We start from the raw sequence: 24,699 nt of genomic DNA, 5'->3' as shown, positions 1-24,699 counted from the left end.
GTGTTCAATTAACTCAATTACACATTCTGTTAACATATGACCCCAAAGTTTTCTGTTCTTGCAATTTGTTGTCTATGACATTTCAGATTTACATATGATAATTTTTCACAAAGTAGTTTGAATGTAGTAAACTACTTTTTCAAAGTAACTCTAGTCAAGTAAACTATATTTTTCTTAAGGGTAGCTCTAGTTTAGCTTAACTTCCTCCAGTATGAAGTAAATGGTAGCTTGGTAAACTATATTTTCAGAGTAGCTTCCCCAACACTGTGTTACATTAATGTGTGTGTGTGTGTGTGTGTGTGTGTGTGGTTATGGTATGTGGGTGTGGGCTTAAGCTTGGGTTTACTAACAGGTGTACAACATGTGGTAAATGTGTTGACCTCCTTTTGAAGTCAGCCATGAACCACTGTCAGTGGAGTCAGGTGCAGGAGAGCAGAGAGTTGTGAACAGGCACACACTTTATTTAGGCAGGAGAAACCAACAGACGGACGCCACTGCGTCCAAACCTCCAGCCAATGTGCCAATGTGCAAAAACACGCAGACAGTCACAATAATAAAGTACAAACAAATAAACATACCTGGTGATAATAAAACACGGAATAAACGCACACCAGAAATAGCGTGGCAAACATGACACGTAACACGAAACAATCTCACACAAAGACATGAGGTGGAACAGAGCAATAAATACATGTAGTGTGATTGGGGAATGAAAGCCAGGTGTGCAGGGAACAAGACAAAACAAATGGATAAATGAAACATGGAGCGGCGATGGCTAGACAGCCGGTGACGTCGACCGCCGAACGCCGCCCGAACAAGGAGAGGAGCCGACTTCGGCGGAAGTCGTGACAACCACATTGAGAACACTAAGCAAATGTATAAGAACTGGTAGACTCCTCTATTGCACAATAGGCAGCTGTAATGGTTATTATTACATTTAAGTCATTTAGCAGACGCTCTTATCCAGACGCTCTTATTACCCTCATTCCAATGTCTGCCTTTGGCTTCAAATTCTACTAAAGTGCTGTTTTCATAATTGAATTCATAACAGAAACGTGTCTGGTCTGTGAAAGCCTCTACTCATGTATATGCATGCAGGTGTACTGCTGTGGAGGATTCTATAACATGTGGTGCCCCCTGTAGGATAGAGATGAAACAGCGGAGATGTTACTGTAATGATTCTATAGTGCAGGTACGGCATGTCGTCAGACCCAACCTCAACGCTTCCTGCATCCTCTTGTGTCCTGTGTAGAAAACGCCTCTGAAGATGACTGGGATCTATATCAAGTCAGTGGTACCAGAGTCCCCAGCCGCCCAGTGCCAGAAGCTGAGGTTCGGAGATCGTATCCTGGCTGTGAATGGCATCAGTCTGGTGGGCATGGAATACCACATGTAAGTACTGTAACATGGAGACTGGTCTTTACTACCCTGTGTTGATTAAGAAGTTGTAATACAGTACTGGATATTATTTAGGTAGTAAGAGTTATAAAACATAACATAGAGTAGTGTCGTTCCCTCCCTCTGTTTATCACCCTCTGATGTTCTCTCTCGTTCTCTCCGTCACAGTGGTAGAGAGCTCATTCGTTCATCTGGAGATGCCCTCAGATTGCTGGTGGCCAAAAACGAGTCGAAATCAATGGGGAAGAGCTCAGTGATCACGTGCTGAGTGGAAGGAAGGTTTCATTGGAGGCTTCCCCATGTGACCTTTGACCCTCAGAAGGGAGCTTAATCTTCTCTCTTTATCCAACTAAGGAGCTTAGTTGCCTGTCAGTACTTTACGAGACGTGTTCCTCAACCAAAGGATAAAAGACACTTGACTGTTTATTTTGTTTTGGTGAATAATCACTCCTCACTGAGCATTTTAAATGAAGCTTTACTGTACATAGAATGAACAGGAGGACACTCAAAGGAGGATGAAACCACTAGACTGAATCCACTATTGCTTAAGTCTTCTCTGAAGCACCCCTTTTGAATGAATGCAAATTCAAAAGCAAACACTACATGTGTATCAATATAATGGTCCAGACAGCTTTGCAGAAGTGTTTTCTGTTGCCCCCTTTTCTTGTCAGCATGTGAATAAATCTGCATGGTGAGCTGTCCTTCGTACCCAGAAAGCACTGGGTTTGGGAGAGTAGAAAAGAACAGCGGTTAAGGCAGTTGTTGCGAGCAGGGTGGAGCTATTTCAGTGTCTTCAAGGCCACTATCTACTGACTGAAAATGGCTAGTGCACAGCATTCTGTCTGAAGGTTGCTCAGCTTTACAAATGCCAAAACCCATAAGAACTTATGCAAATATACAATTTTTATAGAACTGTAAATTATAATGTATTTTTGGAGTGAAAACAATGACTCATTGTTATGTCGTAGTGGCTGTATACTTTGGATATTTACTGACGTGCTATTAGTGAAATACTTTCTGAAGCACTACAGTATAACGAAAGGTTGTCATGGACTCTATGGTCTATAAGGCATTTCAGTGGATCTCAGTGATAATCTAATATAGATTCATGCAGGTATCAAAACCTCACTGCTAAACATCTCTGACTTTTCCCATGTGGTGACAGTGACACTATAACTTATGACTGTTTATGAAATGTTTATAAACAAATGACTCTTTATGACAGTTTTAAGTCAATTATCTCTCTTAACAGTGTTAAGTCTTCAATTTTATTGACGACAAATAAGAGTATTCCATTTTTTTATACTTATATTGTTCAGTATTTTTTAACATATTAAATAAATGTTATTTCGATTTTAAAGCAAAATGAGAGCTCCAAAATTCCTGAGTTATTCCCCAATCCCTACATTGCCTTCTACCCATAGAGGTTGTTGCCTCACAGACGGTACAACCTGCATCCCCAGATGGTTGAACACTCTACGGCGTGGGACGTAACAAGGCCAAATAAAGCAACGGCACACTTTGGGGTGAATAAGGACTCCAGCTGTTGACCAAGTGCTTTTAAACGGGGGGGGGGGGGGGGGGGGGGGGGGGTAGCAGGGAACAAAGGGTGTGTCTCACTCAGGGCAGGCACGCTTTAGTGGGCCACCACAAGAGCCGCCATTTATAGTCCCCTTTGGTTTCCACTAGAGCAGCACTTTCCACTACACCACTCAATTTGACACACCCCAGGGTTCTCCACTGTGCCCTGAGGCCCATAGGAAAATGGTTGTTTTGGTATTAAAAAGGCAATCTCACACTTTACATACTTTACACAAAACTATGTCAGAAGCTGCTGATTGTAAGGAGTGTCCTGCCCAAGTCTTGTATAATGCTGACATTAATGCACTTTTAATTATCAGATTTAATAATTAGCTAAACACAGCCAATTATCAACTGTAATTGCTTCATGGTGCTAGTCACACAAAGATAGATCTGTACATCAAAAAAGTGCTGATATAGTAAGTTACACAGCTGATACTATAAGCTATACAGGTCACCTAGACAGGCCTTGATGCAAAGTAGTCCTCCCCAATCTGAGGTCGCTTAGAACCAAAGTAGTGGTCACAGTTGAGGATGGGGCAGTCAGTGAACTCCAGCCTGTAGTCATAGAACAGTGTGGCCTGTCTGGGTGAGTCCTCAGGGCCTCCAGTGAAGCCACACTCCCCCAGAGAGCTGTCTGGCGGTAGGAAGGACTCCTGGGAGGGAACTCTGGTTCTGAACACATGCAGGCTGGTGGTCTGGATCCCAACCCGCTCCTCGATCACCCTGAACAGGCTGGACACCCTGGTGCTCCTAGGAAGAACCACCTCAAAGCTCCCTGGATGGGCTCCTCCGTAGTCAAATGGTATAAGTCTGATACTCAGAAGAATGAACCTGGAACATGTTTGGAAATAGAATAGGTGGATGATAAATATACTGTCTCTTATGATCAGCTATGCTATTTTATACTCCTTACTGTGCAATACAAGGTCTTAATGAGATGTGTCCCAAAGTGATTTAGAGCTAATCACAGAGTTACAAGGTCAGAAATAGCTTTGTCCTGAGAAGGTTGGTTGTCATGGTTAACCTCACAGACTGGCTGTTTTGGTATAGCAGCAATTTGTGGGCAGATCCTACATATTTACTGTTTATCAGTGCTGCTTGTTTGTTCCTATTGAACCACAAGAATTTGTGAAACAATTCGTCTTGAGTAAAAATTGTTGGCTTTTAGCTTTGCCTCATTTTACACAGGCGACTTCGAACCTCAGCGTAAACGTAAATGGCTGACATGTATTTTCAATGGGAGTTAATTTTAAGTGGACCTGTCTGGGTGATGTACTGTAGCATGAGTATTTCTGTGTGTATAGATACTGTATGTCTGAGTGCTTGTTTGTGCAGTATGTACTGTATGTGAATGTCTTACCTGTTTGTCTCAGGAGGTGGTGGGCTCCACAATCCCAGCTGACAGTTAGGACTGGGCTGTAGCTTCTCTCTAGTGATCTCCAAACAGCAGGTACCAGCATTCTCTTCTCTCTCATCCTTACCCTCCACTCTTTCAAACAGAATGATAAAACATCAATAGAAACCAATAGAAACATGCTCAAACATCCACACTAGAATGTTTGAGAATGGTATGTGTGTAGAATGGCGGCGGAGAGGATGGCTGACGTTTTACGTGCTCCTAACCAACTGTTGTTTTGTTTGTTTTTTTGCGTTGTTTGTAACTTATTTTTTTACTTATTTTTGTACATAATGTTGCTGCTACCGTCTCTTATGACCGAAAATAACTTCCGGACATCAGAACAGCGATTACTCACCACAAACTGGTAGAAGCTTTTTCCTTAAACGAGTCCAAAGCGTCCGACGTGAAGGATATACTGCTTTCCTGGGAACAGGCCCAAATCCCCGTCATTCATGTGAAGAGAAGACAGAGAAAAAGTGGGCGGAGGTCGGGCTCCCTTCAGAGAATTCGTAGGTGAGCGAGTAAAACCCCACTGCCATCCGTTCTATTGGCTAACATGCAATGATTGGAAAATAAAATCGATGACCTATGAGCAAGGTTAAACTACCAACGGACATTAAAAACTGTAATATCTTATGTTTCACCGAGTCGTACCTGAACGACGACATGAACATCATACAGCTGGCAGGTTTTACACTTTATCGGCAGAATAGAACAGCAGCCTCTGGTAAGACAAGGGGTGGGGGTCTATGTATATTTGTAAACAACAGCTGGTGCACGATATCTAAGGAAGTCTCAAGGTTTTGCTTGCCTAAGGTAGAGTATCTCATGATAAGCTGTAGACCACACTATCTACCGGGAGAGTTTTCATCTGTATTTTTCATAGCTGTCTACATACCACCACAGACTGATACTGGCACTAAGACCACACGCAATGAGCTGTATACTGCCATAAGCAAACAAGAAAATGCTCATCCAGAGGCGGCGCTCCTAGTGGCCGGGGACTTTAATGCAGGGAAACTTAAATCCGTTTTACCAAATTTCCACCAGCATGTTAAATGTGCAACCAGAGGAAAAAAAACTATAGACCACCTATACTCCACACACAGAGACGTGTACAAAGCTCTCCCTCGCCCTCCATTTGGCAAATCTGACCATAATTCTATCCTCCTGATTCCTGCTTACAAGCCAAAATTTAAGCAGGAAGCACCAGTGACTCGGTCAATAAAAAAGTGGTCAGATGAAGCAGATGCTAAGCTACAGGACTTGTTTGCTAGCACAGACTGGAATATGTTCCGGGATTCTTCCGATGACATTGAGGAGTGCACCACATCAGTCACCGGCTTCATCAATAAGTGCATTGATGATGTCGTCCCCACAGTGACTGTACGTACATGCCCCAACCAGAAGCCATGGATTACAGGCAACATCCGCACTGAGCTAAAGGGTAGAGCTGCCACTTTCAAAGAGCGGGACTCTGAGAGCTGCCCAGTAACACAAGCCTACCAGTCGAGCTAAATTACTTCTATGCTCACTTCAAGGCAAGTAACACTGAAACACGCATGAGAGCATCAGCTGTACCGGATGACTGTGTGATCACGCTCTCCGCAGCCGATGTGAGTAAGACCTTTAAGCAGGTCAACATTCACAAGGCCACAGGGCCAGACGTATTACTAGGACGTTTACTCCGAGCATGCGCTGACCAACTGGCAAGTGTCTTCACTGATATTTTCAACCTCTCCCTGTCTGAGTCTGTAATACCAACATGTTTTAAGCAGACCACCATAGTCCCTGTGCCAAAGAACACTAAGGTAACCTTCCTAAATGACTACCGACCCGTAGCACTCACGTCTGTAGCCATGAAGTGCTTTGAAAGGCTGATCATGGCTCACATCAACACCATTATACCAGAAACTTTAGACCCACTCCAATTTGCATACCGCCCTAACAAATCCACAGACGATGCAATCTCTATTGCACTCCACACTGCCCTTTCCCACCTGGACAAAAGGAACACCTACGTGAGAATGCTATTCATTGACTACAGCTCAGAGTTCAACACCATAATGCCCTCAAAGCTCATCACTAAGCTAAGGACCCTGGGACTAAACACCTCCCTCTGCAAATGGATCCTGGACTTCCTGACAGGCCTCCCACAGGTGGTAAGGGTAGGTAACAACACATCCGCCACTCTGATCCTCAACATGGGGACCCCTCAGGGGTGCGTGCTCAGTCCCCTCCTGTACTCCCTGTTCACTCATGACTGCACGGCCAGGCATGACTCCAACACCATCATTAATTTTGCAGATGACACAACAGTGGTAGGCCTGCTCACCGACAACGACGAGACAGCCTATAGGGAGGAGGTCAGAGACCTGGCCGTGTGGTGCAAGGACAACAACCTCTCCCTCAACGTGATCAAAACAAAGGAGATGATTGTGGACTACAGGAAAAGGAGGACCGAGCACGCCCCCATTCTCATCAACGGGGCTGTAGTGGAGCAGGTTGAGAGCTTCAAGTTCCTTGGTGTCCATATCACCAACAAACTAACATGGTCCAAGCACACCAAGACAGTCGTGAAGAGGGCACGACAAAACCTATTCCCCCTCAGGAGACTGAAAAGATTTGGCATGGGTCCTCAGATCCTCAAAAGGTTTTACAGATGCACCATCGAGAGCATCCCTGACGGGTTGCATCACTGCCTGGTATGGCACCTTCTTGGCCTCCGACCGCAAGGCACTACAGAGGGTAGTGTGTACAGCCCAGTACATCACTGGGGTCAAGCTTCCTGCCATCCAGGACCTCTATACCAGGCGGTGTCAGAGGAAGGCCCTAAAAATTGTCAAAGACTCCAGCCACCCTAGTCATAGACTGTTCTCTCTGCTACCGCATGGCAAGCGGTACTGGACTGCCAAGTCTAGGTCCAAGAGGCTTCTAAACAGCTTCTACCTCCAAGCCATAAGACTCCTGAACATCTAATCAAATGGCTACCGAGACTATTTGCATTGCCCTCCCCCCTTTTACACTGCTGCTATTCTCTGTTATTACGTATCTATGTATAGTCACTTTAATAACTCTACCTACATGTACATATTACCTCAATTACCCCGACTAACCGGTGCCCCCACACATTGACTCTGTACCGGCACTCCTGTATATAGCCTCGCTATTGTTATTTTACTGCTGCTCTTTAATTATTTGTTACTTTTATTTAACTGCATTGTTGGTTAGGGCATGTAAGTTAGCATTTCACTGTAATGACTACACCTGTTGTATTCGGCGCATGTGACAAATACGATTTGATTTGATTTGAATAGCATGCTGATTTTGCTTTACCTTACTCTCTGTAGTTGGTTGCTCATGTCCCTGTAATCAATCTCCCCATCGTTGCCTCTCCTCAGTAGCTGAGACAGCAGGTCCAGCTGAAATTGCAGACATGGAATCCCCAAATCTGTCATACCTAAGGATGTAAGGGATTTCCAATTTGAACGTATTGCTTTTTATACCAGAGACAATCTACAGAAATTGTGGCTATTAGATGTCCATTATAAAGTGCTAATCCCCTAGATAGTGATTCTTATATCAATGATGATGCTATCTCCCCAGTGAATCAGCCATTGAATGGCTCTATCCACAGAGGCATTAGCCAAGAGTTAAATAAAGGTTAAATAAAATGTAAATAAATAAATAAAAGAGGCCTGAATGTTGGATTTAAGGCTGACTGTGCTCCTTGGTTCTCCTTGGCTCCAACTTTCTGAAGGATTAATGTTTTCTTCTGAAGAAACTTACAGTATACTCAATGTCTGGGGCCTGAAGGACAAAAGGAACATTGTTCTGTTTTTGTTTCCCAGGACGAGCTGTTATCTGTGGGGGGTGAGAGGGCCACTTACAAGCTCTCCAGGAAATAAACAAGTGCTTGCATTCTAAGCAGTCTGAATCAGAACACTGACCATAAGCACTTATATATCTTCAATAAAAGCCCACACAGTCAGTGGCATTCAGATAGGACTGACTCAGGAGTCTCATAAAACGGTTTGTAATCGCTTGCCACAGTGGTTTTCTTTATGTTACATTTAAAGGAGCTGAGAACAGCCAGTTACATTTGACCTTACTTTTCAAGGGGTCTACAGTGGAAAGACTCATCGCAACATTTCCAAATGGAACTCACTGAAACATGCTAGAGTGAACTACTAGCATTGAAAAGAGTATTTGGACTCATTATGAGGTAATCCTTTGACATACTTTAATTGCAGCCATGAGCCCCAGATGAAAGCTTTGAGATAGATTTTCCAGCTGATATCGGGTCATTTGGCTGGGAATGAGGGTGTAACAGAGCAGAAGAGGGATGGATTACTCAGCTCAAAGTCCTCGGAGCCGATGGTACCAGTGCTGTCTGTATCACACAGGCTGAACAGCTCCACTGCCTGTTCCTGGTGCTCCTGGAGCCAGAGAGTCATGTGATCCAGAAACCGCTCATACTCCGTCTGGTCGGACCTAAAGGCCTGGCAGATTTTCTCTAAGGCGGCCTTACGGGATTAAACACAAAACCATTATCACAGTGCTATGTTGCATAACACTTTCAGGCTAGGTTCTCACAAGATGCATTTGAGAGTCCTCACATTGCTACTACGCACTACGCATAAGGATCCTGATGTACACTTCTGGTCAAAAGTTTTAGAACATCAACTCATTCAAGGGTTTTTCTTTATTTTTACTATTTTCTACATTGTAGAATAACAGTGAAGACATCAAAACTATGAAATAACACTAATGGAATCATGTAGTAACTAAAAAAGTGTTAAACAAATCAAAATATATTTTATATTTGATACTCTTCAAAGTAGCCACCCCTTTGCCTTGATGACAGCTTTGCACACTCTTGGCATTCTCTCAACCAGCTTCACCTGAGATGCTTTTCCAACAGTCTTGAAGAAGTTCCCACATATGCTGAGCACATATGCTGCTTTTCCTTTACTCTGCGGTTCGACTCATCCCAAACCATCTCAATTTGGTTGAGGTCGGGGGAATGTAGAGGCCAGGTCATCTGATACAGCACTCCATCACTCTCCATCTTGGTCAAATAGCCCTTACACAGCCTGGAGGTGTGTTGGGTCATTGTCCTGTTGAAAAACAAATGATAGTCCAACTAAGCCCAAACCAGATGGGATGGCATATCGCTGCAGAATGCTGTGGTAGCCATACATGTTAAGTGTGCCTTGAATTCTAAATAAATCACTGATAAGGTCACCAGCAAAGCACCCCCACGCCATAACACCTTCTCCTCCATGCTTTAGGGTAGAAAATACACATGCGGAGATAATCCGTTCACCCACACAGCGTCTCACAAAGACACGGCGGCTGGAACCAAAAATCTCAAATTTGGACTCCAGACCAAAGGACAGATTTCCACCGGTCTAATGTCCATTGATCGTGTTTCTTGGCCCAAGCAAGTCTCTTTGATGTTGAGATGTGTCTGTTACTTGAACTATGTGAAGCATTTATTTAGGCTGTAATTTCTGAGGATGGTAACTAATGAACTTATCCTCTGCAGCAGAGGTAACTCTGGGTCTTCCATTCCTGTGGCAGTCCTCATGAGAGCTAGTTTCATCATAGCGCTTGATGGTTTTTGCGACTGCACATGAAGAAACTTTCAAAGTTCTTGAAATGTTCCGTATTGACTGACCTTCATGTCTTAAAGTAATGATGGACTGTTGTTTCTCTTTGCTTATTTGAGCTGTTCTTGCCATAATATGGATTTGGTCTTTTACCAAATAGGACAATCTTCTGTATACCACCCCTACCTTGTCACAACACAACTGATTGGCTCAAACACATTAAGAAGGAAATAAATTACATAAGTTAACTTTTAAGAAGGCACACCTGTTAATTGAAATGCATTCCAGGTGACTAACTGACTTGGTATCCCCCTTTCCCTTTTACCTCATGAAGCTGGATGAGAGAATGCCAAGAGTGTGCAAAGCTGTCATCAAGGCAAATGGTGGCTATTTGAAGAATCTCAAATATAAAATATATTTTGATTTGTTTAACACTTTTTTTGGTTACTACATGATTCCATATGTGTTATTTCATAGTTCTGATGTCTTCACTATTATTCTACAATGTAGAAAATAGTAAAAATAAAGAAAAACCCTTGAATGAGTAGGTGTTCTAAAACCTTTGACCGGTAGTGTATATTTGAGTATTATGTGTTGCACCATACCATGTTCTTCTCATCTTTGGTCAGTATAATAGCCCTCTTCTTTTTCTTCTCCTTCACTATGTCCTGGTTGATAGGTGTTCCAGGGTACGATGCAGTACTGGGCTCTGTGTTTGGATCTGAGGTGGCCTCAGTGCTGGTCTTCAGTGTCTCACTCTGGACTCTGAAGACAAAGAGAAATGAGTTACGGTGGTTCCAAAATGTGTTTATTTTTCCATTTCCTTTTAATAGAACATTGTTTGAGTCGTGATTCAACAAACCTTTTCATTTAGATACAGACTCGACATTGACCAAAATAGAATGGGAAATGAAGACTGACAAAGGGCAAACCAGGGTTTGCGATGTCTCATCCTCCCTCCCTATCTATAACAATGAGGGCAGGAAACAACATAGTGGTGAATAGTTAAACACCAAGTGCCAGAGTGTGCTGGTTACTGCTCTCCCAGGTTTCCTTTCAGTCCCTTCCCTGGAGAAGGCAGCCCCCCCCCCCAGACACAGGAAATTCCATCTGGAGACTGGGGGGCCCGGTGTAGAGCCCCTCAGGGGGACACGTCAGCTCTGGGTCTGGGGTGCAGCTCACTGTAGACCTAACCTGTGAGGGGGGTATGATGGGTGCATGGGGTGGGGGTGGTGAGCAACAGCAGGTAGAAGACTAATAACTTTGAACTATATGAGTCAGCCCTGCAATGCAGTGTCCAGTCAGAAAACTGATCAAGAGTAAAGCACCAGCAGATGCCAACAGCAATACAGATGTTCATAGACTAAAAGATTGCCTGTTATACTAGATACTGAATGGTCAGGCCCTAACATTTTTACCAGTCCTCCATAAAAACAATGCCTCATAACCTATTACCTATGAAACTTTTTACCCAAATGTATGACAATCTATAATATATAATGCATACTGTCTAATATTATGCAATGATAAAAATAAGTATCCAATTGTTTACGTTTCCCCTTTCACAAACACCTGTCCTCTGAGAAAACTGAAACATATTCTTTGTGTTCATTTTCACAGCCAAAGGATTACCCCTCCCTGGAGTTTCTCTCTGGATTGATGACTACCCCCCTACATTTACTTAATCTGGTTTAGAGGAAGAAAAACATGACCTGATCTGATTACTGATAAAAGAGAAACATCAACACAAGAGAATCTACAAATGAAACCACTTAGGACACCATGAAAAAGCCTTGTCTCTGTCATTCTGGTATGAAAGAAAAATGTCAGGGCACAAACACACAGCATCAGTAGTGAACTACATAACACATCTTCTTTTACTACCCAGACTGATATACCAGTATACCCTCAAGTGTATCTGGTTTCAATTTAAGATGGAAAAAATCTATAGAAACTCAAGCACACGATCATAGGAAAATTCTTCACACGCGTATCTGCCCTCTCATTGGCTAGAATGTTCCCAAATGATCTCGCCTGCCTACCATTGTTGAGGACATGCATTTCCATTATTAGAGCGGCCCCTCGAATACCCCTTTCACCCTAAGAACAGCCTCAATTTGTCGGGGCATGGGCTCTACAAGGTGTCGAAAGTATTCCACAGGGATGCTGGCCCATCTTGAATCCAATGCTTCACACAGTTGTGTCAAGTTGGCTGGATGTCCTTTGGTTGGTGGACCATTCTTGATACACACAGGAAACTGTTAAGTGCAACAAAAAAACAGCAGCGTTGCAGTTCTTGACCAAAACCGATGCACCTGGCATCTACTACCATACCCGTTCAAAGACATTTCAATCTGTTGTCTTGCCCATTCACACTCTGAATGGCACACATACACAATCCATGTCTCAATTGTGTCAAGGCTTAAAAATTATTCTTCAACCTGTCTCCTCCCCTTCATCTACACTGATTGAAGTGAATTTAACAAGTCACATCAATAAGGGAGCATAGCTTTCACCTGGTCAGTCTATGTCATTGAAAGATCAGGTCTTCTGTTTTGAATACTCAGTGTATAGCAACATATTGTGTTACAACGCCCCCTGTTGGAAGTAAAGTAGGCCTACTGTGATTTTACTGTTAAGGTGTGTTGTTACAATGTTGTCATGTGAAATTAAATGTGTCCATTGGTTTAGCATTGTTGACATTGGTTTAGCATTGAGTGATGAACTTCGAATATTCCACCATAATTTCAATGCAGCTACATTAATTATTTTAGGCTGGCGGTTGTGCCGTTGTCAGAGAAATATAACAGGTGTTTTCGAAGTTGTTCTTATAACAAAAGTCACAAGCTACTTACTTATTTTTACGTTTGGAGGCCTCATGTTTTTTCGGCATAATTTCTTCTTGTCTTATCCTACTTTTTGTTTGCTGGAAATCTTACTAGGCACCATGTTGACACAAAGGAGGTGACAAGCATGACCATTAAAAGGTTATCTGCACAAAGCCAAAAAGGAGTCGGGGGTCTGTGGAAGTGATAGTAGCTGATAGTAGATTCACGAGTATAAGGTTCATACATTTTTCATGGCTGCCTATAGTATACTTGTGCTATAATTTGTTGACTTATGAACGTTAGTGAAACATATTTTATTTGAAGCCAGTGTTATTAACAATAGTCAAATAATAATGAACATTCAATCTTGTTCATATCGTTTATTCATCTCTTTACCACTAGATGCCAGCATTTTCATCAACTGCACTTCTGATACCAACACCAAGTTACATTATAATAATCCTAAACTGTGATACTCTGTTCTTTATCCACAGCGCTGTTTTAAGAGCCCATGTATTCTCTGTTTTATGTAATCACAGAATGACTGGCTCCTGCTAAGGCGTCCAGCTGACATAAATAGGATCTTAGGGATTTTGTCATTCTTGGTGACAGGAGAAGTTCACAGATCCCTGCATGTTCAGGAACATGAGACGAGACATATTGTCAGATTACTCCCTGGCATCAATGCACATTCTGAGCTAAGGTACTGTCAGCTGTAGCGGTGGAGCCCAAGCATAGCAGCAGCTCTGCCTCTGGTTCCATGTGAAGGGATTTAAGAAACAAGCTTCTCTATTCATGGCACGGCTGGATTCTTTTGTATGCAGGCTGCAGGACATTGTAGACACTGAAGGCAGGCTCCATCTGAGACACTGTGACTGAAGAAAAAGCAATGGGCTAAGGATGGGATGAGTCTGCCAACTAGACTGAAGTGAGAGAAACATCCAATAGTGGCCAACAGATGTGATACCATACAAACATTGAGCTCCACAGGAAGTTGCTGAGGGGAGGACGACATGGAAACCATGTGTTTGATATATTTGATACCATTCCACTAATTCCACTCCAGCCATTACCACGAGTCCTTCATCCCAAATTAAGGTGCCACCGACCTGTGTTGGGCTCTCTTATTACATTTATGTCATTTAGCAGAAACTCTTATCCAGAGCTACTTACAGTAGTGAATGCATACATTTCATACAATTTCATACATTTTTATTTTTTTTCCTGTGCTGGCCCCCCGTGGGAATCAAACCCACAACCCTGGTGTTGCAAACACCATGCTCTACCAACTGAGCTACAGGGAAGGCTGTATCAGCCTAAAACTCTTCAACCTCTAAAAGGTTATTTGGGAATAATCTATTTGGCAGAGGAGAGACACTGTGGAAACAGAACAGACCAAAGTACTAAACAGTGTTTGTTTTGTTAAGTAAAGTTCAATACTCGCCACCACTGTGGAACTAGTTGGTATTCCACCCCTACACACTCTGTCTCTGTGTTCTGTTCTGCTGCTGTGTTCTGTTGGAATCCTCAGTGTAGCGTTACTTCCAGGCCAGCATGGGCTCAGTGGGTGTTCCTGTACACTGCGCTGCCCTGTGATGCCCTAGCACTGCCTACCGCTGCGTGGCTGGACTAAAGAGCAGGTTGGCAGGCAACTTTTCATTCGTCCACCTCCTCATCCCAGCTGGCAGTGGGCACCTTCTCATTCCTCCACCTCCTCATCCCAGCTGGCGGTGGGCACCTTCTCATTCCTCCACCTCCTCATCCCAGCTGGCGGTGGGCACCTTCTCATTCGTCCTCCTCCTCATCCCAGCTGGCAGTGGGCACCTTCTCATTCCTCCACCTCCTCATCCCAGCTGGCAGTGGGCACCTTCTCATTCGTCCTCCTCCTCATCCCAGCTGGCGGTGGGCACCTTCTCACCAGACTCAGATGATGGAGCATCCGCTCATCTCTGTCTGGGTTTCTCCTCACTGTTTCCAGGTCATCATCTTAGTCTAACTTTTAGTTCAGTTTTGGTTGTTTTGGTTCATTTATAATGACATTTATTGTCTGTAATAACCACTGAACCATAGCCGTCATTTTGATTTTGACACAAAGCCATTTTGATTTGTGAGCAGCAGGGCAGTGCCAATTCACTTGCCAATAACACCCAGTGCCTCGCTGAGAACAGTGAACCTCAGCAGGTCATTGCTTTTGAACACCAGTCAAAAATAAAGTCCGCCAAAACTCTCTTGAGCACAGCATGTTCAGGAGCCCTGACTATGCCACAAACCATAAATCAATTCATCACCAACTGTGGGGCCAACAAAGCGATATATCCAATGCCTCTTTTCAGGGAGGCATCATTGAAGTTTATGTAACACAGCTTTAGAAAGAGAACATTACGCAGTGTCCTTGAGACTGGAGAATAAGCACATTGCTATCCAGGATTATGACTAATCTTTCATTCTAAAATGCACCTGACTAAAGACTATCTAGACTAATGCCCCTGCTAGACTATCCTTGGTCCATTATGTACTGTATGTAATTAATGCAAATATGATTCTCATGCAGTATAAATGTGCAATGAGTATCTGCGATATTGTTCAAGGGCATTGTTTTGTATGTCAATTCTAGCCTGCAGTGCAGTGCACAACAAACTCCAGACAAAAAGGGAAGTCTCTTTTGACAGTGAGACTAATTGCTGTATATCTTGTCCTGTGATGCATTATGATGCTGTGCTGTGTTTCTGAGTTCAGTCAGTCTCTTCTTAGTAAAGTTTCTCTGGCTGTGTCCTGGTGATGGCTGGTGACTGGCTGTGTCCTGGTGGTGGCTGGTGACTGGCTGTGTCCTGGTGATGACTGGTGACTGGCTGTGTTCTGGTGATGGCTGGTGACTGGCTGTGTCCTGGTGGTGGCTGGTGACTGGCTGTGTCCTGGTGGTGGCTGGTGACTGGCTGTGTCCTGGTGATGACTGGTGACTGGCTGTGTCCTGGTGATGGCTGGTGACTGGCTGTGTCCTGGTGATGGCTGGTGACTGGCTGTGTCCTGGTGGTGGCTGGTGACTGGCTGTGTCCTGGTGATGGCTGGTGACTGGCTGTGTCCTGCTGGTGGCTGGTGACTGGCTGTGTCCTGGTGATGGCTGGTGACTGGCTGTGTCCTGGTGGTGGCTGGTGACTGGCTGTGTCCTGGTGATGGCTGGTGACTGGCTGTGTCCTGGTGGTGGCTGGTGACTGGCTGTGTCCTGGTGATGGCTGGTGACTGGCTGTGTCCTGGTGATGGCTGGTGACTGGCTGTGTCCTGGTGATGGCTGGTGACTGGCTATGTCCTGGTGATGGCTGGTGACTGGCTGTGTTCTGGTGATGGCTGGTGACTGGCTGTGTCCTGGTGGTGGCTGGTGACTGGCTGTGTCCTGGTGATGGCTGGTGACTGGCTGTGTCCTGGTGATGGCTGGTGACTGGCTGTGTTCTGGTGGTGGCTGGTGACTGGCTGTGTCCTGGTGATGGCTGGTGACTGGCTGAGTTCTGGTGGTGGCTGGTGACTGGCTGTGTCCTGGTGGTGGCTGGTGACTGGCTGTGTTCTGGTGGTGGCTGGTGACTGGCTGTGTCCTGGTGGTGGCTGGTGACTGGCTGTGTCCTGGTGGTGGCTGGTGACTGGTTTGTTGTTGTACACTGAGCATATCAAACATTAAATACACCTTCCATATATACCCACGTTTGCCCTCAGAACAGCCTCAGTTCATAAGGGCATGGACTCTACATGGAGGGATGCTGGCCCATGTTGACTCCATTGCTTCCCACAGTTGTGTCAAGTTGGCTGGATGTCGTTTGGGTGGTGGACCGTTCTTGATACACAGAGGAAACTGTTTAGGGTGAAAAACCCAGCAGCGTTGCAGTTCTTGACACAAACCGGCATGCCTGGCACCTACTACCATACCCAGTTAAAAGGGACTTAAACCTTTGGTCTTGCCCATTCACCCTCTGAATGGCACACATACACAATCCATGTCTCAACTGTCTCAATGCTTAAAAATCATTTTTTTAACCTGTCTCCTCCCCTTTATCTACACTGGTTGAAGTGGATTCAACAAATGACATCAATAAGGGATCATAGCTTTCACCTGGACACACCTGGTCAGTCTATGTCATGAAAAGAGCAGGTGTTCTTAATGTTTTGTATACTTCAACTACTGCAGCTTCACAGTGGGACTTGGCAGAGCAAAAAAGAAGATCAGAGAGAGAGGAGGATTGGGAAGAGTGTGATGGAGAGGTGGCGTGCTGCTCATGTCCTCTTCAGTTCAGTCACACACAGGCTGGCATGAAGATACACAATTCAAGTGGGTAGCACTCTCACATCCGAGGCCACCAGGGGCTATATCCCACTGAATCAAAAGGGGAGGATCTACTGTGGGGTTAAATAAATAAAATAAAAATAAAATAAAAATAACAGTCAGCTTTAATCCCTGTAGGGCCTATGAGACTGGTGGAAATCTATTTGTTCCTTTTCCAATCCTCAGATTACTCCTGTGGAGTAAATATGCTGTCTGATCACTGAGAACAACTTGGCACTGTGTATTTACAGTTATTTATAGACAAAGGAAAATGCCACATTTGCAAATACCAGTCCCATTATGATTACACAATACAAATATGGACAATGTAAATAGACATTTCATATGGATGACATCATCTGATCATTTAATGAGATTTCAAAACTGTAACTGCATTAAATCACAATCTTTTATCAATTTCCTCAAATGAGGAGATGCACTGTAGCTAACCCTTCAGCAGTGAATAGTCACAGAGAACAGCTCAGCCTAATGGACTCAGCTCTTATTCTCAGATTGATATAGGATCTAATCATGGGGCTACGGCATAACGAAGATCACTTTGAAAACCGCCCTCTGAAGTCAGTTCAAAGTGACATTTAATTTGCTGCAGTCCCTCTGTGGATATAAATAAATAAGATCTTGAAGAAAAAGGACAGGAGGCAGCTTTTAATCCTGTCGCTTTGATTCGGCAGGCGGCAGAGAGTGGAAGCAGGGTGGCATGGCGTGCTGGCCTGCGAGTGGAGGTGAGGACAGAGAGCATGGCTGAAGGCTAGGGAACACAAAGACCTCAGCCAGCTGTCCCGAGGGCGAGGACAGTCAGAGGGTTGGAGAGCCTCACTGCTACAGGGATGAGACTGAACCACTTTGACTTTTACTGTGACTAGAGAGTGGCTCATCCCATCTGGTCTCCTGCATTAGGAGTAGTATTGTCTGTGTAGGGAGCTACTTGCAGACTGCTTCACCAAGGCGGTGTGTGTGTGTGGTTAGAACATACTGTATGAAGGACACTGTGCACACTGCAGTACATCACTTCAAATACACAAACCTCTACTTTGTTTAAATTGAGGCCATGTTTTGGATACCACACTCTCCATGTATGTGCGTCATGTCAAAAAGCATTCAAATTCTGGTTTATATTTGGTTGCAGATGCGTCATAGTCAGTGCAATCCTTAGGCGAACCTGTCTATTATATATTCTGAAATTTGGTTCATTGAGGTGACTTTCTGACTCACTGACTTGTTCAGTTGCTCTGCTGGAGATGGGCTGAGAGCTCTTTATGTGTCATGTTTATTTGAAATCTTATTGGTTAGATTTGGAGATGCAGGATTTCATGATCTTTTGTACTCTGGCAGCAGCAGCCTGCAGAGACAGACTTGAATTTCACACTTGCTGAACATTTGCAACTGATTATTTAGAGAGTACTTTAGCTGAGAAAATGTTACTGCCAAACTTCTATCAAGACAGCCAGTGTCATTTGCCTTGTGTCTTTGATGTGCAACATCGATGTACGTGTTGGCTGCAATAGAACCATTCAGAATACATTCTGATTGGTTCTGGTCATTAAATCACTGTCACGTTTCTCCAAACAGCAAGAGAGAAAACCCAACGTTCAAGGCTGGTTTCCACTGAGATGATTAAAAACCTATTGTCTTTCTCCTCTCCCTCAGCCACAGGTCAGCCTGTGGCAGATACATATCAGCCTCTATTGAGTGGAATTAATTGGGAAGAGCTGGACTGTGCAGTGGGGATACAGTCTCTCTCCCTCTTCAGTTCCTACCCCTGGCTGGCTCGAGCATCCATAATCCCCCTTTTCACAGGGAGGGGAGGTGGCTTGTGCTGCAGTTCCTTGATAAGACAATGTTAATATTCTGTGTTGTGAGCTATGCATCAGAGCGCCGGTCAGAGGATCGGAACGGCACGTCGCGGGAATACCCATGAGCGCAGCTGTGTCGGTTTGTCGGAGACATACTGTATTTCTTAACACTTACACACATGGGCACACGTCACCGACACGTAACACACACATGCACTTGCAAAGATACATGCAAATATACACAGCACAAAGACATGGCGTTGGATAAAGTAAATCCAAGGTGTTTTACAAATGCAATACTGAACAAACAAACTGAGTCATATTTTCATTCATAATATACCCTTGTTGTTGAGTCATGAAGCTGTTGTGATTGGCTCCTATGATCCCAGAATACTACAATAACCTTAACTAATTAAAGGCATGTTTGCACGTCATGACCTGATGCTGCTGTCGTCACAGTTCTATTCACAAAGAAGGGACAGCAGCGGCCAGAGTGTCCAGGTCTAAATCTTTCTCTCCTGGTGTACACTTGCACGTGTCAGTGTAGTGTAGTGTCTGCTACACGTGGAGCTCTCCTCGGCATCAGTGGGCAGCTAGCTGGCTGCTAACTCCACTGTTTCCAACACATATGCCACACGGCAGATGTTCAACGACAGAAGAGCTCCAAAAAGCAGAAGGTTTTTCACAGCTGTGTTTTTATTCTACTCACATTAGAGGTTGGGTCAATAGAGCCCAGGTATGATCAATAGATTTGATTCTGCCTGAGAGGCTGACAGAAACCATTATAACAGGCCAGTTACATAATCCAGTGGATTTCCTGTGTTCCTATAACGTACTGTACTGGGTGGGGTGCTTTAATCAAACATACACAGCAAAAATTGGAGTGTTGAAATTTCAGGGTTAAACATTTCCGAGTTGATTTTCACTCCCAGAGTGTAATTTTAACACATTCTGATTTAAATGGTGTTCAGTGTTGGAGTTATTTGACAGAGTTGATCCGGTCAGTGTTAACCCAACTCCGCAGAGATGTAATTAAGCTCCGCCCATGCATTTCACTTCGTCGGTTGGAGACAGAGGAGACAAGTCGGCGCCATTTTCTCCCTCCCATGCAGTACTACACGGTAAGTGCAATTAACTCAAACTTAATGAAACAATTATAAATTGATGCTGAGAATTTCAGTATGAACAATGAAACATCTACAGAGAATATATGCCTAACAAAACCGTGTTTGTTGCCAAGTCTGAGCAGCAAATTTGTCCTGGTGATTAGCTAGCTAGAAGTGTATGGTAAGCTAGCTAACAGTTTGTTACTTAAACCGTCTCCAACTTTATCAATGATGATTTATTGAAAGGAAAAACAAAGCGTTATGTTTTTTTACTGTATAAAATCTTGTTTGAGGCAGGAGCTAACGTCTTTCCCCCCCCTTCACCAGTTAATTTTACTGAAATTACTAAGTTAAAGCTAAAGTACAAAATTAGCAGAAAATCGGGCTGTGACTGATATTAAACATTTATTAAACATTTAAGTGCTTCATTAAATACTGATGAGTCAATGCATAAGCAGCATTTTAATATCTCAGTCACAGCGCGATTTTCTGAAAATTAGTACTTTTTCCAACAGTGCAGGTCACAGAATCTGATGGGTCACCAAAAATGGTGTAACACTGTCGACTTAGCTTTAATCTTTATCGTTCTTCCTTTAAATGTTTATTTACTTTGTCAAACTTCCTTGCATGTCTCAGTCAAAATGCTGGTCCAGGTGAAGTACAGCCAACAGCAGAAATATGTGAAGCTGGATGAGGATGAAGGACGGTTTGACTTTATGCAATTCCATGAAAACGGTTAGCATGGCTTTAAAAACTCGTTGTGCAAGCTCCTTAATGTTGTCGATTCTAATTTTCATTACATGCCTTTATCAGACTCTTTTATACGGTAAATGGGGTTAAATTGCTAATCATTTTCAGTTCTGTAATGTGTGCTTCATAGAGTGTAAAGTATTAATATACACCAAAACAGTCACGAAAAAAAGCCAATCATCAATTTGGACTTAAGAGGGAATGGGTTATGTAATGGAAAATGCTCTAGGTCTATTTAAGGGTTATACAGTGTGTATTCAACGTGAAGAGTTATTGGCTGTGAGGCAAGAAACAGTGCTGACTTCAAAGGCACATTCAGTTTGACCTTACTATCTTTTCCAGTCATTGAGAGATTTTGCCTGCCACCTGATGCAAAAGTTATATACAAGGATGCAACAGGGACAGAAGTTGATGCAGAAATATTCAGCGACCTCATTGGACAAGGCAATGTGGTGCTGACACTATTCTCAGATCAGGGTGAGATATCAAGGCAGGTATAATAAAGAACTTTACACCTTACATAATATAATTATTTGCATTTTTTCTATTCCTTTAGAATTCTCTGATTTCTCCTTGTCTTCTGCTTCTGAGACGTCTGACTCAAGCTTCAGCTCAAGTGCATCAACTATAATCCTAGATGATGTCCCTAGCAAGAGACAAAGAATTGAGGATACACATGATGCTGTGTCTGCTGAACAGGTTTCTTAATGCTTTCACATTTTTTCACTCTGAGTCTCTAGAAAAGCTATTTATCACCATGTTTTGTATTGTAATGTTTTTGTTTTGTATTAGTTGATTGAAGCTGTGCTAAGAGGCAAGTCTGGGGGTGAAGAAGTACTACAGGAGTACCAAACAACAGAAACCCTAACAGATGCTGCAAGAAGAAAAATGGTTAACATCCTGGTGGCTTACATGATTGACAATCATGGGTATGTTTGTTTCACATTGTTTTTATTTGTACCAGATAACTGCATGGCCATTGCATAAATGTACTAATTTAATATCTCCTCTCAGGCACCGCCCCACTAAAGCAATCAGAGAAGATTATGCGCGTGGGATAGTGATGTTGTTCCCTTCCCTCAAGGATCCATACTCCAAGAAGGGCTATGTAATAGGCATTATTATTGTTAACTCTTTCATGTCATGTTGTGACACACAACTGTGGATGACATTGATATTTGAATTCCGTGAGATTTCTCATGAGCCTGGTATGACAACGCATTTATTTTCTTTTTTTCCATTTCAGGAACACTTCTATGATGCTGCAAGCAGCACAGGATACATTTCTGGCGTCTGAAAACAGTCCAGAGGAAGATTCGTCGAGGATCTGCACTGCTACCAAATAGCCCAATTGACTTTTCTCCAGGGGGCCCAAATTTCCAAAGGACTGTTAATGTTGAAAGGCAGCTTGATGGTGATGCTTGCCAAGAGGCCATGTCTTTGCTCAACCATACCACAGACAATTCCCTGATTTTTCCAGAAGATGAGAGAGACGTTTCAGCACCGTCAGAAGCTCGTTAATGACCCAGGCAGAAGTGTTGATATCCTCTCCAGCTTCCCAAGATTCCTGGATACAAAAGGATTGGTAAGTTTGGGATGAGATGTTTAGAATGGCTTGAAATTTGAAAGTATTTCCTGAAGTAGTAGTTTAATATCTTCTTTCTTAAAGGTGGACCAAGACTTCACTCTCCTATTTGATGGCGACACATCCTCCAGGCTTCTTCAGAAATGGGATTTGTTCTTCAAGCCAAATGTCATAAAAGAGGCTAAGCGGCTCACCTCAACACCAGAGTTGCGTCGCTTGGTGCAGTCAGCAGAAAGTCCCCCAGGAAGTGATCTTGATGAGCCAACAAGTGAGTTTTTATTTTATTTTAATAAATTTGCTATAATTGCAGTTAAATTATAACTGCAATAATATTTCATTTGTTTATTCTGTGTATCTCTGAACGTTGATCTGATTTTTGGGATAAATGTGACTAATAGATGGATGACTGTTTAAAACGTTCTCATAATGCCTCCCTGTTCTCATTCAAACTTTAAAAGTATTACATTTGAAGAGTTTTCAGTTAATTCTTGTGACTCTTTGTCCTCAGCCTACGACCAAGAAATGGCTTCCCTGTTGTTGCTGTTACATCTCCTTCCACCACCTCCAGGGGGACTGAAGTCTCCCAAAATTAGTGCATGTGATGCAGTTGAGACTTGTTGTCTTTCATAAGGTAATTATATTATTAACGTGATTATAATAATTTGTCACGTCACCTTCTTAGCCACATATGTAAATGAGGGTTGTTAAAAAGTGGATGGAATTGTAATTAAGTCTTCATTCCCATCTTGCACTAGCCAATGAAAAGCTGTTTGAATAATCACTTCTATAATGTAGTTTTCTCTGGCTGCACATTATTCTTGTCTAATTTTCAGTTTTCTGATCTCAACCCTAGTCATGCTGCAGTTTGGAGGAGCATCTCCGCAACCAGCAGGATCGGCAGCCGTACCTCCTCGCTGTTGGGCGTCAGAAGAGCAAGATTGAGAGCTTCTACATCACAATGGATAAGCGTCTCATCCCATTTAAGGCAAACCGTTTAATTCATTGAAGTATTTCCATGTTTGTAATAACTATTCATTTGATATCATGCATGATCTTCTTGAGGGTGTGGTTCAGTATGAGATCAAATTGCTTTTTGGATATCTCACGCAACACTATGTCAGAACAGGACTTGCTTTCCAGGATTTATTGTTTTGATTATGGATTTTTAGAATGAAAAAATCTTCCTACAAAGATTATTTTGGAGAGTTTTGGCAATGGCATTGGTTTGAATTCTATTCAGACATTGTCTTGTGAAAAACATCCCACTGTTTGACATTATTCCTGCAGGAAACAAAAACTGGAATTTGTTACTGTTGTTATTTCAAATAATGAACATAGTTTTTTCACCTTCTCTCACTCTAGGTATGACAATATATTTAAAGCATTTGATTGTTGACCACCACAAACTATTTAAGCACTTGTATCCACATAGAAACTTGATACCTAAGCATCATTTTATGATCCTTTACCCATCTTCTATAAGGAAAATTGGCCCCTTATTATATACGTGGTGTATGAGGTTTGAGGCCAAACACAAGCTGTTTAAAGATTGTTTTAAAAATTTCAAAAACATAACCAAATCGCTTGCTAAAAAGCATCAATGGCCATTGCTTATCACTGGGAAACCTTCACCCTCAAACAAAATGAGTATGGGCCAATTAAATCTTTTCTCTTCAGAGATGAGAATGTCGTCAACAATGAAATGCTTGAAACGATCTTGTCAAAAGATGTTTTCTCAACTAGTTGGGTTAAAGTTGATGGTGTAGAATTTAAAGCTGGACTAGTTATTTGCAGTGCAATGGAAGAAGACATGCCAGTCTTTTGTCAAATAAGTGATGTACTTTTGGTTGAAGATCTTTTTTTTTTTTTTGACAAACAAGCTATTTACAGAGAATTTTGATGACCATCATCATGCATTCAGAGTATTACGAAGTGTGGAAAGATGTCTACTAAAAATGTCTGAGCTTAAATTTCATAAACCGTTTGATATTCAAAGCTCATACAATGTTTCAGATGAAAGTATGTACATTATACCTTCATTCACAATGTTTTAATTCAACTGACTGCAAGGGAGAAGGCACAAATAAATGTTTTTGACAATGATTGTTTATTGTGATTCATTATTATTATTATTATAAGTATATATTTAATTAAATAATATTGAATAAATTAACAATTCATTTTAACATTTTTTCAGTGTAGATAATTGACACTTTAGGGAGTGAAATTAACACTACCCAAATAGTTAATAAAAATTAACACTACCCAAATAGTTAATAAAAATTAACTCGGAGCAGTGTTACTTTAACTCTGT

General features: G+C 42.7%; 3 protein-coding genes across 13 annotated transcripts in view; 2 read left to right on the top strand and 1 right to left on the bottom strand.

Annotated features, from left to right (window-relative positions):
* Positions 1–2,764, top strand: part of LOC115171456 (ras-associating and dilute domain-containing protein-like) — a 34,954-nt gene extending 32,190 nt beyond the window's left edge. For both annotated transcript variants that reach the window (XM_029728275.1, XM_029728274.1), the window contains exons 14-15: positions 1,253–1,392; positions 1,567–2,764. In XM_029728275.1, coding sequence (XP_029584135.1) covers positions 1,253–1,392; positions 1,567–1,666 — 240 coding nt within the window. In that variant the 3' untranslated portion in view covers positions 1,667–2,764. The remainder of the gene's footprint in view (positions 1–1,252; positions 1,393–1,566) is intronic.
* Positions 2,765–3,286: 522 nt separating this feature from the next.
* Positions 3,287–10,952, bottom strand: LOC115171455 (uncharacterized). The gene is made up of 7 exons (XM_029728273.1): positions 10,859–10,952; positions 10,602–10,761; positions 8,736–8,907; positions 7,718–7,841; positions 4,737–4,804; positions 4,343–4,471; positions 3,287–3,813 (listed from the first exon to the last, which is right to left on the bottom strand). Exons 1-7 carry the CDS (start codon positions 10,864–10,866, stop codon positions 3,800–3,802), a joined length of 675 nt encoding a protein of 224 aa, XP_029584133.1. The 5' UTR covers positions 10,867–10,952; the 3' UTR covers positions 3,287–3,799.
* A 3,835-nt stretch (positions 10,953–14,787) lies between these two features.
* On the top strand, positions 14,788–24,488 carry LOC115171454 (uncharacterized). 10 transcript variants are annotated; one of them, XR_003871195.1, is made up of 9 exons: positions 14,788–14,802; positions 16,996–20,065; positions 20,687–21,499; positions 21,593–21,729; positions 21,815–21,908; positions 22,047–22,385; positions 22,470–22,653; positions 22,894–23,016; positions 23,239–24,488. XR_003871195.1 is itself a non-coding variant. In XM_029728271.1 (6 exons), the coding sequence occupies exons 1-6, from the start codon at positions 20,584–20,586 to the stop codon at positions 22,095–22,097; spliced, it is 762 nt and encodes a 253-aa protein (XP_029584131.1). In that variant the 5' UTR covers positions 20,184–20,583; the 3' UTR covers positions 22,098–22,282. The 10 variants fall into 10 exon arrangements, 1 of the variants encoding a protein (XP_029584131.1); XR_003871197.1 differs by lacking the exon at positions 14,788–14,802 and having other exon boundaries at positions 19,824–20,065; positions 20,687–20,785; positions 21,143–21,499; XR_003871199.1 differs by lacking the exon at positions 14,788–14,802 and having other exon boundaries at positions 19,828–20,065; positions 20,687–20,785; positions 21,357–21,499.
* Positions 24,489–24,699: the final 211 nt, after the last annotated feature.

This window comes from Salmo trutta, chromosome 32 (genome assembly GCF_901001165.1).
Source record: "Salmo trutta chromosome 32, fSalTru1.1, whole genome shotgun sequence".
NCBI classification, from domain to species: domain Eukaryota; kingdom Metazoa; phylum Chordata; class Actinopteri; order Salmoniformes; family Salmonidae; genus Salmo; species Salmo trutta.
The sequence above is the reverse complement of the archived record's forward strand: the minus strand, read 5'-3'. Positions and strand labels throughout refer to the sequence as shown.

Excerpts from the sequence above, each read along its gene's own strand:
- LOC115171454 (XM_029728271.1), top strand. The coding sequence starts at position 20,584 with ATGGGTCACCAAAAATGGTGTAACACTGTCGACTTAGCTTTAATCTTT. Across the intron at positions 21,278-21,356 it reads GACACTATTCTCAGATCAGG|AATTCTCTGATTTCTCCTTG; the intron begins GTGAGATATCAA and ends CTATTCCTTTAG. Across the intron at positions 21,909-22,046 it reads CATACTCCAAGAAGGGCTAT|GAACACTTCTATGATGCTGC; the intron begins GTAATAGGCATT and ends TTTCCATTTCAG.
- LOC115171455 (XM_029728273.1), bottom strand. Across the intron at positions 8,908-10,601 it reads CCAAAGATGAGAAGAACATG|GCCGCCTTAGAGAAAATCTG; the intron begins GTATGGTGCAAC and ends TAATCCCGTAAG. Across the intron at positions 4,805-7,717 it reads AACCAACTACAGAGAGTAAG|GAAAGCAGTATATCCTTCAC; the intron begins GTAAAGCAAAAT and ends GCCTGTTCCCAG.